This window comes from Echeneis naucrates, chromosome 21, assembly GCF_900963305.1.
Source record: "Echeneis naucrates chromosome 21, fEcheNa1.1, whole genome shotgun sequence".
NCBI lineage: Eukaryota > Metazoa > Chordata > Actinopteri > Carangiformes > Echeneidae > Echeneis > Echeneis naucrates.
This window is the reverse complement of record NC_042531.1, coordinates 13,186,345-13,204,027: the sequence shown is the minus strand read 5'-3', so window position 1 is coordinate 13,204,027 and position 17,683 is coordinate 13,186,345. Positions and strand designations below refer to the sequence as shown.

The 17,683-nt window shown below is 40.3% G+C and overlaps 1 protein-coding gene across 2 annotated transcripts in view; it reads right to left on the bottom strand.

Moving 5' to 3' along the window:
* The window catches only part of erbb4b (erb-b2 receptor tyrosine kinase 4b), a 265,152-nt gene that overhangs the window by 69,833 nt on the left and 177,636 nt on the right, over positions 1 to 17,683 (bottom strand). For both annotated transcript variants that reach the window (XM_029530171.1, XM_029530172.1), the window contains exons 6-12: positions 15,798 to 15,916; positions 14,832 to 14,973; positions 12,276 to 12,389; positions 11,796 to 11,922; positions 10,889 to 10,962; positions 7,218 to 7,308; positions 1,485 to 1,684 (exon numbers count right to left, since the gene is read on the bottom strand). In XM_029530171.1, the coding sequence (XP_029386031.1) occupies positions 1,485 to 1,684; positions 7,218 to 7,308; positions 10,889 to 10,962; positions 11,796 to 11,922; positions 12,276 to 12,389; positions 14,832 to 14,973; positions 15,798 to 15,916 (867 nt within the window). The remainder of the gene's footprint in view (positions 1 to 1,484; positions 1,685 to 7,217; positions 7,309 to 10,888; positions 10,963 to 11,795; positions 11,923 to 12,275; positions 12,390 to 14,831; positions 14,974 to 15,797; positions 15,917 to 17,683) is intronic.

Sequence of the window (17,683 nt, the reverse complement as noted above, 5' to 3'; positions counted from 1 at the left end):
TGTTGTGGGATTCTTGAGTCCACCCAAAGTCCCCAAAGTCACTGAAGGGCAACATCTGTGGCTGAGATGATGTGCGTGTGTGTGTGTGTTCAGAACAAAGGTACTGCCCAGGGGAAAGGAGCACATGAACAGCGAAAAGGTGCCAACTCAATAATGCAAATACAGGGTTCATTAATTAAGCATAATACATAAATGAATAATGTTTTAACACTTGTGGCAGTGATATAATAAAAGCGCTTCTATTTTTAGAATCACAATTTTTATCTTATCAAATTAGTTCGTAGTTAATTATTTTCTTTAAAAGACCTAGACTTACATACACTGGATGGCTCTGTTGTTTAATTAGTCTAATCATGTGACAGTTTTTTCATTTCTAATTAGAAAGTTGGGAGATAATGGTTCCTATTCATATGCAAAAGAATAATAGCGCTGTGAAATTATAAAAGAGCTTCTCAACCATAACTCTCGTCACGTCAAACATGTTTTGTATCGTGTAAATATTTGACTTTTTTTTGTTTGTTTTGACGTTTGAACATCAACATCCTTAAGCTGTGCCTAAAGTTGATGATTTCTTAGGTCAGCAATCTCAAACGTTCTCCAGAGTAAATCTGAAACATCTGCATACCATTTTAAAATGTGAAGTTTGTCAAAGCAGAGAAAAGAAAGAGAACTTAATAAATGGTGCCTGAAGCTATAGAAGCGATCCTGAACGTGAAACTACAATACAAAAATGTCATATAACTCAGAGCATAGTGAGAAGCACCGCAAATTAGAAAACATAATCAAATTCTAAAATGTCATCCAGTGTTTTGTTAGCAGATATCTATACTATTGATGCCCAGCAGCAGGGCAAACACTTTTCATCAGCTGAATTTTGTAACTTTGGGATTAATGTCACTTACAGTTCCTCCTGCCTGTATGAGGCCTCTATACAGCGGTTTCAAAGGTGGTAGCACAGATTAAATGATTATGGTTACACCTTTGCTGAATGTTGAGTCATCCAATTTAATCATTCAGACTGTTGCGAGACAAGAACTTACCTTGGGTTTAAATAAAAAAATTATCTACTGTGTGTGGAGCTGAGCATCAGTTAATTTTTTGCAGGTTTCCCAGACACAGATATGTAAGCAGATCTGTTTTTGTTTTTTTTTTTAGCTGCTATTTCGGTCTCCACAGACTGCAAAATAAATTCAGAAATTGGGCTGATTTGGTGAGTAATGAGTAATTATAGTGAATTATAGTTTATTTGTTACAATATACGTGTTTTAATATACAGCTTTGGTCGAATTTATAATCACACTTAGTTTTACTGTTTATTTGCAATACTACCAGATGATACCAGATGATTTACATGGCAGGACGCTGAAGTGCAAAATCAAACGACAGATTTTTTGATTAGGTGCATTTCTGTTTTAGTTCTCCAAGCGATGAGTCTAGCTGACTTTAATTTTTGATGTTTCTTGTTGGGTTGGGCATGAACTTACAGCACTCTTGCGGGCTTCGATTGTTGCGGACCAGAACCTTCTGGTTTTCAGTGCGGAACAGTCGTGTCCAGTTGACAGTGTTGTAGTAGCAAAGCTGGCTATTTTCTGCGATGTGGACATTCCCAGCGCTGATCTCTCTTAGAGACTGAAGCTGCAGTGATGAGATCCCCTGTTGCTTTAACACCAGCAGGGAAATCCCACTGAGAGGGAAGAGCGGATGCAAGTAAGTGGAAGAGGGGTAAAGAATGAGAATGGGAGGAATATAGAAGTAGCAAGATGGGATGGCATATAATGGAACAAGGAGAAGAGGAGAAGAAAGAAGGGAGAAAAGGAGGAGAAGCAGAGATTTAGCTGATGAGTCCATTTTTTTTAATAAACATATAAACATATAAACAAACAGCAGAGAAGAGGTTATCTTGATGGTCAGGAGTATTACCGATGGGCCTTCAGTATTTTGGGGTCAGACTCTTTCTTTTTCACACTAAAAATAGTATGGTAAAAAAGTAGGTTTATTTGCAGCACCATCAGTGCAGCGAACCTGAACGATATGCTTTCCCTTTTCTTTCCTAGCATGCAAGTTGCAAACAGATCTACATGTGTGATGGAGATTAAATAATGGCTTTTCCTCATACGGTACAAGCCTTCTGTGATGTGCATTCTAACTGATCAGTTAATGAGCCGATAACAGCACTTTAGAGTTATTAGAGATGTGTTAGTGTGATTGTGGGAACGCGTTGATCACTTGAACTCTGTACTGAGCGCAGCGGCAAAAGAAAAATGAAAATGGTAGAGCAGAGACAGTTTTAATGAAAAAGATAATAATACTGGGGGAGGAGCTGGTGAAAAGCAAAAAAAAAAAAAAAAAAGAAACTCGAACTGCCTTTCATATTAAGAGGCTTCAGACAAAGGCAGGTTAACCACACGCTCTGGCCTGCTGACCATGGAGCCAACTAGATCAAATCCCAGTTGGCCATGGACATCAGTACAATAATGTCAATCCAACCCAGAAATTCTTTCTCATTCATACTACAGTCAGATCCCGTTTGGCTGGGGGAACGTCATCACATTCAGAAAGTATTTTTATTTTGTGCCTGTCTGACGACCCTCTCTGCCCTGCCTTCCTTCTTGTCTTCCTTCGTGCAGTTGGTAGCGGGTGTGGCTGGGGGTCATCAGGGAAGCGGCAGCGCCTGAGCTGAGCCTTCAAAAGCTCTGGATGCTCACTGCTCCTTCTCTTCTCCTTGCCTGAGGCAGCATTTGGGGCTTTGGGTTTGGTTTGGCCTTTGTTTTACACACCTTACATTACACACACGCATATGTTGTTTCACTCATGCACTCACCACACCACTGACTTACTGACTGCACACACCATGCTTAGTTGGGTTCTTTTATTTATGATTTAGTAAATAAAATCCTTTAATTGACTTTCCTTGTGTGTGTGCGTCTCTCTCTTTGTCATGGCCGTGCAGCCCGGTTCGTGACAAGTGAGGGCTCGTCATTTAAGTTTGATTGGTTTGAGGCTGTTGTTTGTTGTTTTGTTTGTGTATAGGGTTGGCTTAGGTGTTGACTATTGTAAGTGATATCCAGTGTAACCTGTGTTTGGGAGATGCATTTTAGATAGGAAAGTGAATTTTTTTCTTTGGTTTTGTTGTTTTGGTCCTGTGCTCAGTGTGTTGAGAGGGCAGGTGAGGGCTATCAGCAGTGAGTGCAGGGTCTTCAAGTGTGTTGATTGTGGGTTTTGTGGAGTTTCCCTTGACAGGCATAGCAACATGGTCCTTGCAGCTCGTTGGTTTGTTTTTTTTTTTAGTTGGTTATTTTTGTGTGGTGTGCGGGCAGAAGCAGTTGTCTTGGGTACACATCCGTAGCTGTCGGTGGGTAACCAGCTTGGCTGCGGCTTTTCCAGGCAACTGGTTTCAGTGTTCAGAAATTCCATTGCTAATGTACATGAAGACTAGGGTTCAGTGAGATTAGGTTAGCTTTGGAAGGGCAGTCTAGGTAGAGGGGGACTTCCACATTACAGGTCTCACAGTGACCTGCAGAGTGAGCAGAGAGCTGACCTGCCTTTAGAAGAGCTGTTTGGGTCTGTGTTGTCAGCCAGTGAGGTGAAAAATGCCGCCAGTGGTTTATTCAGGATTGGCAAAGCAAATGTTAGCTACTTCACACGCTAAAATCAAAGCGATATGATCATAGGGCTGAGGTTTGTGTGTTTACCACTGGTGATCGTGTTTAGCTCTTTGCCCGCTCGTTAGTTCTCCCTTTCAGGCCAAGTTTTCTGGTCTACATACAGTGGTTAAACAGGTCTCAGACCAGAATTATTTGACTTCAACTACAGGTTGTAGAAAAACTGTGAAACTGTTTCATGTAAATTTGCTAAAACCATATTATGTTCACTCTTCTGGTCCATCCAGTGCTGTCCAGCCGGAGTCAAGGCAGGGAGTCCTGCCTTGGTAGCAGGCTCAGTGGGGGAGTTTTCTAATGAGACTTTGGTTGAGGGTGTTTTTGAGTTATTGTCTGGTCGGCCAGAATTCACAGATCCTCAAGAACTTAAAGGGCCTGTTTAGCCATTTGCCAGCAGCACAATCTGTGGAGTTGGAAGAGCTTATTTTGAAGTATCCCAATCTCTTTGGTGACGAGCCCTCCCGTACTGATTGTGCTGAGCACAATGTTGATGTGGGTGATGCACAGCCTATCTGTCAGCATTTTTATAGAGTTTCTCCTGAGAAGTGTCAATATTTAGATGCTGAGGTGATGTATATGGTTGATAATGATATTGCAGTACCTTCTTCATCAAGCTGAGCTTCTCCATGTTTGTTGGTGCCCAAAAGTAACAACATGCCCAAGTTTTGTTTGGATTTCTGAAAGGTCAACAGGGTGACAAAGCCAGATTCTTTCCCATTGCCTTGAATGGAGGATTGTGGAGACCAGGTCGGTCCGGCTACATATGTCAGTAAGGTTGATCTGTTGAAGGGTTACTGGCAGGTGCCCTTGTCCAAAAGAGCACACGCAGTGGCAGCTTTCATTTCCCCAGCAGGGCTATATTTATTTATATTTGATCAGCCTTTTTTCATACAGGTGGATGCAAGACATGTAGGAGCAGGGGCAGTGTTGATGCAGGCAGATGAGCAGGGTGTTGACAGGGCAGTCAGTTTCTTTTCTAAAAAGTTTAAATTGATACCAGTTCCATTACTCAGTGATTGAAAAGGAAGCCCTTGCTTTGATCTGGGCCCTGCAGCATTTTGTAGTCGATGTGGGGTCTGGAATGACACCAGTGGTGGTCTCTACAGATCACAATCCATTGACCTTTCTGCACACTCTGAAATGCCCCAACCAGAGGCTGATTAGGTGGTCACTGATCCTTCAGTCTTATGATCTGGACATCCGACATATTAAAAGCCTTGATAATGTGATGGTGGATACATTGTCGAGGGCTCCAGTTTAATGTCACCTGTCTGTTTCCCTTTTGGTAACCCTTTTCCATGTGCATTCACTTAAATGTGCTCCCTATAAATTGAGTGCTTCCTGTGGGAGTGGCCTGTGGATTGGCAGGCTGTGGGGGGTAGGTCATGACAGTTAGTTTATGGTGTACATGTTTTTTCATTTGTCAATGTCATTTTGTTGTTGCCGTTGTGACGGAGATCCAGCGGGACCCCCGTCTTGTGTGTGTGTGTGGGGGGGGAGGGGGTGGTGACGACCCTCTCTGCCCTGCCTTCCTTGTTGTCTTCCTTCTTGCAGTTGGTAGTGGGTGTGGCTGGGGGTCATCAGGGAAGTGGCAGCGCCTGAGCTGAGCCTTCAAAAGCTCTGGATGCTCACTGCTCCTTCTCTTCTCCTTGCCTGAGGCAGCATTTGGGGTTTTGGGTTTGGTTTGGCCTTAATTTTAGTTTTACACACCTTATAACACTACACACACATACAATGTTTCACTCATGCACTCACCACACCACTGACTTACTGACTGCACACACCATGCTTAGTTAGGTTCTTTTATTCAGGATTTGGTAAATAAAATCCTTTAATTGACTTTCCTTGTGTGTGCGTCTCTCTCTTTGTCATGGCCGTGCGGCCTGGTTTGTGACACCTGGTCCAACATCATAAATGCCAGGCTGAATTAGTTTCCCAGGCAGACCGTCAAACCGATAATGCATTTAGTGAGATGCAGAGCTCTAAGAGCTGCCAAAGCGCCACAGCGTCACTCTTTACTGAAGTGTTCTACAATCTGTCCTCCATGTGCAGGTAACTTGATGCCACATTATGTTTTGTCTGTTTTGGTGAGTGAACGGCTACTGTAGCGTGATAACGTTAGTTGACTTGGTGTTAACAACATAATGAACTAGTTTGACAAGTTTAAGTGTCACCACCTGAATGTCAGCATTAGCGTGGGCTAATGATTGTGCTTACCAGAGAAAAACCTCCTACTGTATCTGAAAAATGCACTTTTAAAGGCGGATTGACGGAGTATGAGTGGTCTTCCTCGTTTTCATCGTCAATAGTGAAATCCACCAGTTGGTCCGTCAGAAAATTCTGCTGGTAGGTTTTGTGTTTTGGCCATCGTTACAACGTTGTTGTTTTTTTGCTGTCTCCAATGGCCACAGAGAAACTTTATTCAGTTGCGCCTCTTTTTGTGGGTTTGGCAGCTGCTTTAACTTGACCTCGTAACACCTTGCTGACTGGAACCGCGGAGTAGGGGGTGGGGTGGGGGTGGGGAGGGGTAACATTTAGAAACTTGCAGAGTTTAGAGATGACAGGTGGCCAGTGGGGTGTCAGAGCCATCACATAGACAGAGGGTATGCAAGATCAAGCGCAGGGCAAGACTTGATAGCAGGCTGTAATTTGTGCCGCAGCCCACTGTTTCCACCTGCAGGTGGATGACACACAAGTGCACGCTCTCACGCTCTCATGTGCGCACTCAGAGACACACAAAGGCGCGCTGCATCCAACAGTCCACATTGCATTCGGCTACAAAGATATTCATTTCTTTTCTATCCAAATGTCACAGCCAATTTCCTCCATACAAATCACAAAAAATGAAATGATAAATAATTATGGACTATGAGCTCAGTTAAAACAAAATCATTAAATGTCAAAACAGGAATCGCATGTTGTGATGTTTTATACGCTCTGTTGTTTGGTTTAACACAGATTAGATTTAACACAAGGCACTTACACCCATCAACGGGACACACATACCTAACACTTTCTTATATCTATAGAGATAAATATACATTAATAGCTTTATTTTATAGCTGTTAAAACAATCACCTTGGGATCTTGTGAGCTGAACAAACTGCTTGATCTAAAGTATCAAACTAACTTTTTTATCAACTTGTGTCAAAGTGATACTGTCAAAGTCGCATCTTTGTAGATTGAAAGGCTTTCTATTAAAATCGCTGCAAGCTATTAGTGCATTCGTGTGTACTGATGTTTTTTTTTTTTTTTTTTTACGTTGCATTTGCTGGGTAACACATTTTTTTTTAATTTCCAGAAATCCAATTACGAACCAATTAGTTGTTGTTTTTTTTTTTATTATATTATTATTATCATTTTTTTTTTAAATGCCCTTTCGTATACTCAAAATCAACACGTTTGGTACAAAGTTAAACTAAGCTATTAATTTTGTTAATAAATTCCCTTTGTGGTACAAGCAGTGAGCTCTGTTTAACGCAGTGTTAACACAGCTCAGACAGAAATTCCATTCAACATCTGAAAATATATCCTTGCAGCAACCCATTGTGTTCTCACCTGTACAGTGCTCTTCCCCCAATAGTTGCCAGGTTGGAGAAAACATTCAAGTCTGTCATGTTGTCGGGCCACGACTGGATGTTCAGAAAGCCTAAATGGGCACAGATGTATACACAGACACACACACACACAGGCAAGGTTTTAATGACTCAGTACTACGGACAGGCAAGAATTCAGCTGTCCATCATGTCCTCTATTAAACACTGACAAGAATAAAATGGGCAGGAAGTGTTGGCATTTCTCTAAAATTAGCAACATGCCAGGGACTGCAGTAACCATACCACCTGAGTCTCATCTGATGGCAGCCAAACTTCAATTCCAATCCAGAGATTTGTCACAGACACAGAACCACCACAGGGGATGTTAATTCTAGCATTGACGAGTGCAAAAGTTTGATATCTATCAATATTTTTTCATTTTCTTTATCTGCACCTTTACTGTTGAATCATTTAGATGAGTAAATGAATAGCTAAAAAGGACGGCTGCAGCTCATTTAATATTTTCAATTATGGATTCAGAAGTATGAAATATTTAGAAAAGGAATGGTAGGGAGGCACAATCCCAAAACCTATACCACAGGACAAACAAAAAGGTCAGATAAGGTTATGAGAGCAGGTAAAACTGCGAAATAGGTGAACGTGAGAGTGCAGACGAGGAAAAATTCAAATAAGCCGAACATTCATTTATTCATCTTCAACCGCTTATCTGTTTCCGGGTCACAGGAGTGCTGGAGCCAATCCCAGCCCACAGTCGACGAGGATGAGATACATGCTGGACAGGTCGCCAGTCCACCACAGGGCCAACACACAGAGACAGACAGAGACTAACAACCACTCACACTCACACCTATGAACACTTTAGAGTCACCAGTTAACCCAAACATGATGTCTTTGATAGACAGCGGGAGGAAACCAGAGTACCTGGGGAAACCCACACAGACACGGGGTGAACATGCAAACTCCAGGCCGGGAGCTGAACCTGCAACCTTCTTATTGTGGGGCAACAGTGCTAACCACTATGCAGGAGAACCATTACCTTCAGCAGAACCTTTATCATGTTGTGGACATCGGTTTGTTTGTTATGTCAATTCAAGCTGCAGAGCGGTAAGGTCTGAGGGTATGCTTATTAAGATTGGGATCACACACCAGGGCTCATGCAAATGGAAATATGCTGGAATTGATTCATATCCTCACAGCTGAGCTATTCTTCTTAGAATCATAAAAACAGAACACAATCCAATAATCCAATCCAATAATACCACAATTTCCTAAAATATAAAACAATACTTTCATAAGAGATATATGCTTTATTAGGTTATTGCCTCCTTCACCTCCTTTGCAACAGGAGACACATCATGGGTGTGACATTGCCTGCCATTCTGCTGGATTATTACTTTGGAAATTCATTCTGTTATTTACTTACCAGAAACCTAACATCTATCGAAGAAAAATAGCTCCATAGTGTTTAAAGTCTTTGTCCACCTTGATTATTGCATCCCTACCCAGTGTGTAGTTTAAGATGGTCAGGGCATCTTTTGCCCAGAGGCAGCAGTGCTACAGAACTGTTAGTGCTGTACTTGTCGACACTAATTGTCGTAATGACATAACCTGCGGTGCTGAGGTACTCCACAGCATCAGCATAGTGCTCTTTTGGGGGTGGAGGTGCTTCCTAATCAGAGTAACAAGCTACTGCCTGCTGCACACTTGCTTCTGCTAATTTGATTATGTGCAAACAGTGCACATATGCTGTACCTCCAAAAAGGTAAATTCAGATTTTCAACTGAAATGAAACACATTGGGAAAAGCTACCGGTGTATATATGACCAATACACTTCACTGCATCATCATTTCAGAATTACAGATATTGATACTTTCCTTGTCTATTTTTAACAGCATGGAGTTCAGGAACCCCACTTTTGCTAAATTTTGCGGAGATCACCCTGCTCTTTGGATGATACCTAAGCAGGTGATATGTCTTTGAAATGGAGAAGCCTCTGAAATCACTGAACAAAAGGAAGAAAGAAAGAATCTGGAGAGGTTCAGATGGGTGTACTGAAGCTGTCCTCCTACACGGTCCATCTGAAACCTTTTGCAACGCTGCTTGTAACCTCTGGGTCATAGAGGCAGGATGGCTGCCTCAGTCAGAAGTCACGTTGTCTTGACAGCCTGGAGAGATCACAAGCTGAGATGACAGACATCTCTGACTACATGTATGGCCAAAGGTTTGTCCCAGTTACAATCTGTGAAACTGTCATCACTAACCAAAAGAGAAGAAAAATAAAATAAAACCTTTGGGCATCAAGTTCTGGAAAGAGTTTTCTATTCATTTGTGATCTTTGATAGTTAAAAATTGGGGGGATTGAAAGGCATACAGGAAATTGCCCGGGCTGGATTAGAACCAAATTAAGCGATTTCAAAAAGAACATGCATTCAAGGACAAATGCGCTTCCTAAAAGGCAGATAACAAAAATTGCTATGTATTACATACACTTCAGCTCACAATCTGAGATGAATGTGTTAATAACCGAGATGGCAGCTAATAAGGTAATTAATGATTGAAAGTGCTTATTGATTGTATTTTGTGGGAGCGTGACAATTTACAGCCTTTTAAATCTCTCCTGTCTTTCACATTTTGCATCCTCAGCTATCCTGGTAGAAAATATCTTTTAGACCCACCGAGGTTCACCCAGTTAATTAGTTGTTAGTTTGTTTTCCTCTCGGCTGATTGTTATATCTGCTTAAATTCTGTTTCATGTGTCTCTGCCAACTTTGTTTTTCTCAGCTTGCTCTTGTGGGATGAGGATTACATCACTGTCAAATATAAAATGAGGTACACGAATAAAATCTGGTCATTTGTGTTATCAGTCAACTTTCAAAATGTTTTGTTGTTGAAGTTCAATACCTTTGCTGTGTACTACGTGAGCAGGCACAAAAACACAATGTGCAAGAGAAGATCAGATATGGCAGCGTCACATTTTACTCTTCTGAGTTTAATTACCATCAATTATATGAATTACGATTCATTACTGCTCGTAATCAAACACACTCCTAAGCTACTAGTCCTTATCTTTTAGAGGAAAGTGGGCCATGAGGCATCTGCTCCGGTAAACCACGAATCTACATGACTCAAAAATATCACTAACAACATTTCAACGGAAAGACTTTCTCAGTTCATCAGTGATTTTCCCATTGAAGATACAAGGTTTCTTTCTGATGGCATTGTCAAATGTCTAAGCTGGAAAAACGACGTACACTTAAAAGTGGCGATGGCACAGAGTGGCTAGAGGATTAACGATGCGGACCACATGTTCTGGATCTTTTCTTCATGATGCGTGAAGGGAGAGCTGGGACTGTGGGACTCAAGGCTAGGGATTCCCAGAGGGAGGAGCAGCAAAGAGACAGAGGAGATTGAAAGACTCAATTGATATTCATGTAATGCTGCAAAGTCCGTCCTTGGTGTGGACAATCTCACATGTCTCAGGGGAGAGGGTCTTGGTAGACTTGAGCAAATACAAACACAGATACACACAGAAGCCTCAGATTGTATAGCCTCCCTATATATAGCATAGAGGTGCATGAGGAAATAAAGTTAAGAGTTACTGTTATGTGTTCATTGTTTATTAATCAACATATCTGTGCACAGATGCGTACTCCACAAGCAATGTTTCTCACCTGTGATTTCCCGAACTGTGCGGAATACGTTGAGCTTTTCTGGGTCCAAAGCTTCAATATTGTGATAGACATCCCTGTGAACGATGAAGGGGTGATCAGAAATGAGAATGAATAAAGCATCTGCTTTTTTTTTCTGTGTAGAAGAACAATGTGCAATGTTTATTAAAATGAAATTAATTAAATGATGAAAAACGAGCTGCAAATCCCCATAGAGCATGAGAGTTCACAATAACCAAACTGGATCTTTAAAGCATGTGAGATATGCATAGTGTGCGTTTTTCCTGTTGAAAAGCTTACTAAAAATGCAGTTAATTACTTGCATGCATACATAATGTGTATCAATAATATTGAGATGTTTGCTTTCTCTTCCACGGATCATATGTCCCATTCTCCCTGCTTCAAATTCCTTTTGCAATATATGATAATATATGAGCATATACATAAAGCTCAGTACTTCTGCTCTCTAGACAGCTTTGGCATCAGATCGCTTCAAACTAAGTATAACATTGTTTAAACTCAAAAATTAATACTATGATGAAATGTATTTTTATTCTAAGCAATGCTATAATCTAACGTACACACAAACATACACCCACATACGCATCTCTCTCTTTCGAAATATGCAACACACAACAAAAATAGGAGCACTGCTCCACTAAGCTAATCAATATACATCACAATAACAATAACTCATGACAATAAACACAATCATACCGTGACAATGAGTATGGATATATTACACCGTTAAAACAGGTAATCACGGGTTGGATGAGTTAAATAAATTAAGATCGATAACTCTGAGTATGAATTAGATTACAATTATATGGATAATGCACAGTAAGAATAAATAACGTGAGTATGGATATATCACATCTGATATTGTCGTTCTAATAATCTCAACTCTCACCCTTTGATTCCAGTAATGAGGAAAACAAGGTTGCCATTGATTTTGGTGCAGTTGACAAACTTGTCAATGTTTTTGGAGTCCACCGTCTGAGCAGCCTGTAAGCTGGCGGTGCCGATACCATCGCAGGCTGCAATACACAAAATGTATTAGTGTGATTAACTAACACGGACGTGTTAAAAACACTGAAGAGTGTTTGTTTTGTTTTTCTTTCCTGAAATACATAATTTCTGAGCTCTCATTTAAATAAAAAGTCACTAAGCACCAAAACCTGAAGTTTTATGTTTGTTTGCTGTTTAGAGGCCAGTGACAGTCCAGTGTTTTATGGTAGTGGTTATATTCACTACCACATTGATATTTTAATATCAATTTAGCAATTATTTGTTGGTGTTCAAATATTATATAGCATTTTCCGTGCTTCATTTATTAAAGAGAAACTAAAGTAAAGTTAGAATACCGTGTAATGGAACATTTACACCTCACCTTTTGGGCAGATGTCAGTACAAGCGATGCACATCTTAATGCGGTTCTCCTCCACCTCCATCTTGTTACTCGGGCATGCTCTTACACAGGAGCTATGGTCCACCACAAAGTTATCTGAAAAACAATCATTTGAAAAATGCCAAACTTGCGTCGCTGCTGTTTGTCCCACAGGAACCTAATTTTAAAATACATTGCACTTGATGCTGCTAATCACAAACAACTGTTGAAAGTCATTTTCAAGCTTCACCTTGCAGCATTCAATTTCTGAAGTTCATGACCATGATCTAAAGTTTTAATTTAGATTGAGTTCAACCTCAAAGTTTCTGTAAAAGAAAAATCAAATATCATAGCAGGAATACTATTTTCTATACAAAGATATGGTCAATGTTGTCATGGCATCTATAAAGAGAGAATAAAATCAAAACTGAAGCTGAACTAAAATAAAATAGCACAAAATTAAAGCTGCTTTCAGTGTTTATGTCCCCACAGGCTCTGGCTGTTACCTAAAGCTAATTTAACAACAATATAGTCTAATTACAGGAAAGTGTTAAGTGAAATCAAACTTAAGGGAGGGCTAACAATTGATTGAAAAGAAAAGCCATCAGATGAAAACGCACTATATTTTGTGCTTCAATTCAATCAAGCCTTACACATGAACAAAGCCGTGGCTACAGTTCTGAAGCAGTTGTTTCATCACGTTATCTTACTAAACAATATCATACAGCATCTTATGTCTACCACTAAGAAAAAGTGCCTTTAAAATCAAGTTCTACTTTGTTCCCTGCTGCTGTTTGCCATTTTCACTGATGTTGGGAACAAGATGGGGCGTCCACAAGTAGTTGGCTTCGCGGTGAGTGGTTAACTGGGGCTAGCTATAGTGCAAAGCGAGAGAAGTAATTATTCCGATGCATTCGGTCTGTTTTGTTATCACTTTCACCTCGACATGAATACCAACCAAAACCTCAGGCTAGACACTGTTTAAAGGTAGACAACTCATTATGAAATGAGACAGAGTGAGACCTTGACTAACCGTATAGCAGTGAAATGTGTTATAGAATGAATAAGGATTTGTTATTTGCTACTTATTTAGTCAGTGATTTCCTTCTCTGAAGTTTACCCAGCTTTCTGGCTCTTGCTAATGGAAAAGTCAAAGTATATGTTCACATTGAAAATATTTCAGACAGACACACTCAAACTGACTATACAAGGTTTGGTTTTTACAGGACAACCTGACATGTCAAGGTCTGACATGAACTTTATTTTAGTTGAATAAATTCCCAGTAGGCTCCACTTTTCTGTGCAAAAGTGTGAAAGGACAGCAGAAAGAAATCAAAATCAGTTTGACCTATTGAAGTTTGATGTCCTTAAGGGGAAGGCGGGCCATCGCAGAACATAATCATTTAAATAAGGTGCATTGTGTTATTTATCTGTTTATCGGAGCGTCAGATAAACCAGATAAATAATTCAGTCAGGATCAAAAGTATCACTGGAGTTCCAGAGTGTTGCCTTTACCAACTAAATATCACTTCTGCTTCTGCCTCTGCTAATCATGCATGGTGCTGGTGGAGTTACAGGTTGAGTTTAAGTGTTGAATGTTCTGCAAACCGTGTTATTGATGTATAGTAAGGCTGGGGAGTCTTAACAGTTAACATAAGGAAACAGATGAGAGGATTCAGTGTCTGCAAATTACAGGAGGCCTTACCAATGCTATTCTTCCATTCACAAGAATAAGTAATCCACTTGATAATGGCCAAGACCAAACCTTTCCAAATTTAATTTCTTTGCCCCGCCTGGCTCTGCCCTGCTCTGAGGACTTTGGCATTTGAGACCAATAAATGCCTTTGGGCCTTGAAATTCTCAACCTTAACACAAAAGAAGGATCAGTTCCACATAAAGTTACAGTGTTGGAGAGTAAATATGGATCCATGGAGTCCTAACACTCCCTGTTTATTTTTGCTTTGTCCAGCAAAATGACAGTAGTAATGAGACAGCTATGAGGATCTTAGAGCGAACAGAATTCAAACTGCCTGGCATCATATTGTTTTTTGTTTATTGTTATGTCATTGCGTTTATTACCTTTACACTTACGTTACACACGAGTTCGAGCCATTTAACTGTGCCAGTGCATTCTCCACAATGGCGAAGCCAGAGGAGATTATACTGACTGCTTGTACATTCATATCCACTCTGTCTCATAATAAAACTAATTTGGCAATTGCAGGGCAGAACATGACTGATACAAATTTTAACAGTTTTGCAATTGTTTCATGGTTATTTGCGAGGATATACATATTATTTGCATTACATTACAATATTATTGGTTGTTAGGGTAAAGTTTTTAGCGCCCAAAGCTTTCTGAGGATTTTCTACTACAAGTCAGCAAATGAAAGTAGTTTCACACTCACTGCTGTACCCCTTGTTATGTACCCTGTCCTGAGGGGCAAAATTGAAATGGGACACCTTGCACCTCACAGACAGGTAGGGGTAAATGTAGGGGTAGGGCTAAGTGTCTGTATGCAATGATGACCTTTGCCATGACCAGGTGGCGAGACTTACGTGGACACTTTTTGACACAGAAGGCTCCATAGGTGTACTTCGCCCTGGGGTTGTGCTCCAGTTGGAAGGTGGTGGGGCTGTAGACAAATGGTTGGGGGCACTGGGTCACACATGCCCCACTGTCGTTGAAGTTTGTGCAAGCCTACACACATATGCGGAGAGAGAGAAAGAGAGACAAAGATGGTGCAGATAGCTAGATAACTTTTTAAAGCATCAGTAAAACCCCCAAAAGATATATTCGATCATACACAAACGCATAACAATAGCGCGGATGCTTACATCTATTAAGAGGACACAGACATTCATTTTACTGCATCAGATATTTTGTAACCAAGATTTGCATCCAGAATGTCCAATAATAAAGAGTCTGATCAATACAGACTGATAATAATCTTCACAGGCCCATTAAAATTACAGTTGAGATAAAGTTTGAGGTGCCTTTTTGGTTAACATGTGAATATCTAAGGCCAATATTGGAAAACAATAAAATCTCCCTTCATGATTCAAGTCTGATTAAAAAGAAAAAAAAGAATTAAATGAAATAACACACTGCACAAGGACTTGCCTGGTCAAAGTCAAAGAGATGCGCTTCTTGAATAATGAGCTCTGAATTAGAGGCTCAAAAACAAGTGTAAGACGCAGAGTAATACAAATTGACTAATAAAGCACATAGCATTGAGTTGGGATGGAGAGGAGCTGATGACATTTGCATTGTATATAACAGTGACACTGTTGTCAGGAAGAAATGGGAATTAAATGACATTTAATGATATTTGTCACTAAATTGGCATTTTCGGACTGAGGAATGGAGGCCAAAAGAAAGATCCCCATATAGAATTACCTTGAAAACAAGAAAATAGGGTGAAATATAGTGCAGTGCAATTAGGGAAATATTCCTGGGCTTCGTAAGATTTTACCATGTAAATGAGTGTGTGTGTGTATGTATGTTAGAGTGTGTTCACTTACAAAGCAGTCTGTGTCTTTTGGTCCGTAACAGCCACCTGCACACTCACGATGGCAACAGTCACTAACATAGGGACCGAAGCAGCGTCCATCGCACTGCTCCGCACACACCGTCTTCGTTACTGCAGAGTGCCGGTGTAGAAAAGAGAGAAAGGAAGAGATATATTTCACACAGCAAGGAAACTATCACACACCTGAAGATCAAAACATCTCTGGACAATTTGTGGCTGGAAACAAACCAAAAGATGGTAAACAATAATTTTGCTGGATTAGAGTGAAAAAACTATTCGTGAAAATGTACCAGTGAAAAGTTTTTAACGAATTAACTGAAGACCCGAAATATGGACGCAAAGGTATCATCCAGGGAAAGTTGCAACAGAATACATTCGAATGGAGAAACTTTTCTTTCCCTTACCTTAATATTAATGTATTATATTAATATTAATATCATAATACATAATAATCCACCACTACATGGTATTTGATACACTGCTGGAAACCTGGATCTGTATGGGTGTTGCTGATACCTACTAGCATTTTTCTGACAGTCATATCTAAATGTACACAGTATTCTGCCATTTCACAGATAAAGATAGTGGATAGAAGGGCACAGATGCTGAGATTTGTATGATAGATTACTCATTCATTCATTCATTCATCTTCTAATGCTTATCCACTTCCAGGTCACGGGGGTGCTGGAGCCCATCCCAGCTCACAGTGGGTGAGGGCGGAGTCGCCCTGGACAGGTCGCCAGTCCATCACAGGGCCAACACACAGAGACAGACAGAGACCAACAACCACTCACACTCAGACCTACAGACAGACAAACATGACCGGAGTACCCAGAGAAAACCCAGGCAGGCACAGGGAGAACATGCAAACTCCACACAGAAAGGCCGCCAGCCAGGAACCAAACCCGCGACCTTCTTGTTGTGGGGCAACCACTTTTTCACCATGCTGCCTACGATAGATTAGCAAATTTGCATTCAAATATGTTAAGACACACAGGAAAGTTGAATAATGAGCTGGTGTTCATATTGTATCTGGGAGTTACATCTAATAGGTTTTAAATTGTTACTTAAACCATCAATTTAAACAGAAAAAGCAGTCTTATTTGTCAGTGTCATTTGTATGTATCACAGCTTATACACCACGAGTGTTTAATTTGCACAGGCATATGCTACACCACCTATATTTGCATGATTGCAATATATGCAATATGCAAATCAACCGACCACGAAGAAAAACACAAGCTGTGAGTCTACACCAGTTTTGTGTTAGTCATTCTTAATATTACTCATTTCAGGAAGAGCTATTCATTTCAAATAATATTACAATGGAAGATTAAAGTTCCATCACACACAACAAATCCCATTCTTCGAGAAAATTCAGGCTCAAGTCTCTTTCCCTTTTTCCAGAGAAAACCACCATGCATTGTTATGTTTCTCTCTCTCTCTCTTTTTTTTTTTGCTCTCTTGTGTGTCTATAATGAAATGAATTAAATGAAAATCTTACCTCAAAATAAAGGCTTTCTGAAATTTCAAATTAAACTTGTGAAGAAAATACCATTAGAGAATGCAGCTCCATTTTTATGATCCAACTTGCTGAATAAGGTAAACTCAAATTAGTGGCAGATGTTAGAAATGTGAATGAAACAGTATGTTCTCACAGTTATAATTTCCTTTGAAAATAAAAGTGTTAGTGTACAGCATTACAAACCCAGAACTGGTGCGTGAATGTGTGTGCGTTTGTGTTTTTTTTGTTCAGCGTTCTGATGTGTGCCGTTTCCCTTTGGGCTTTGCTGTGACGAGATATTATCAAAGTGATGGATACAAACCAAATACACATGCATATACACACGCACACTTCACCCAACGCCTAACATACCA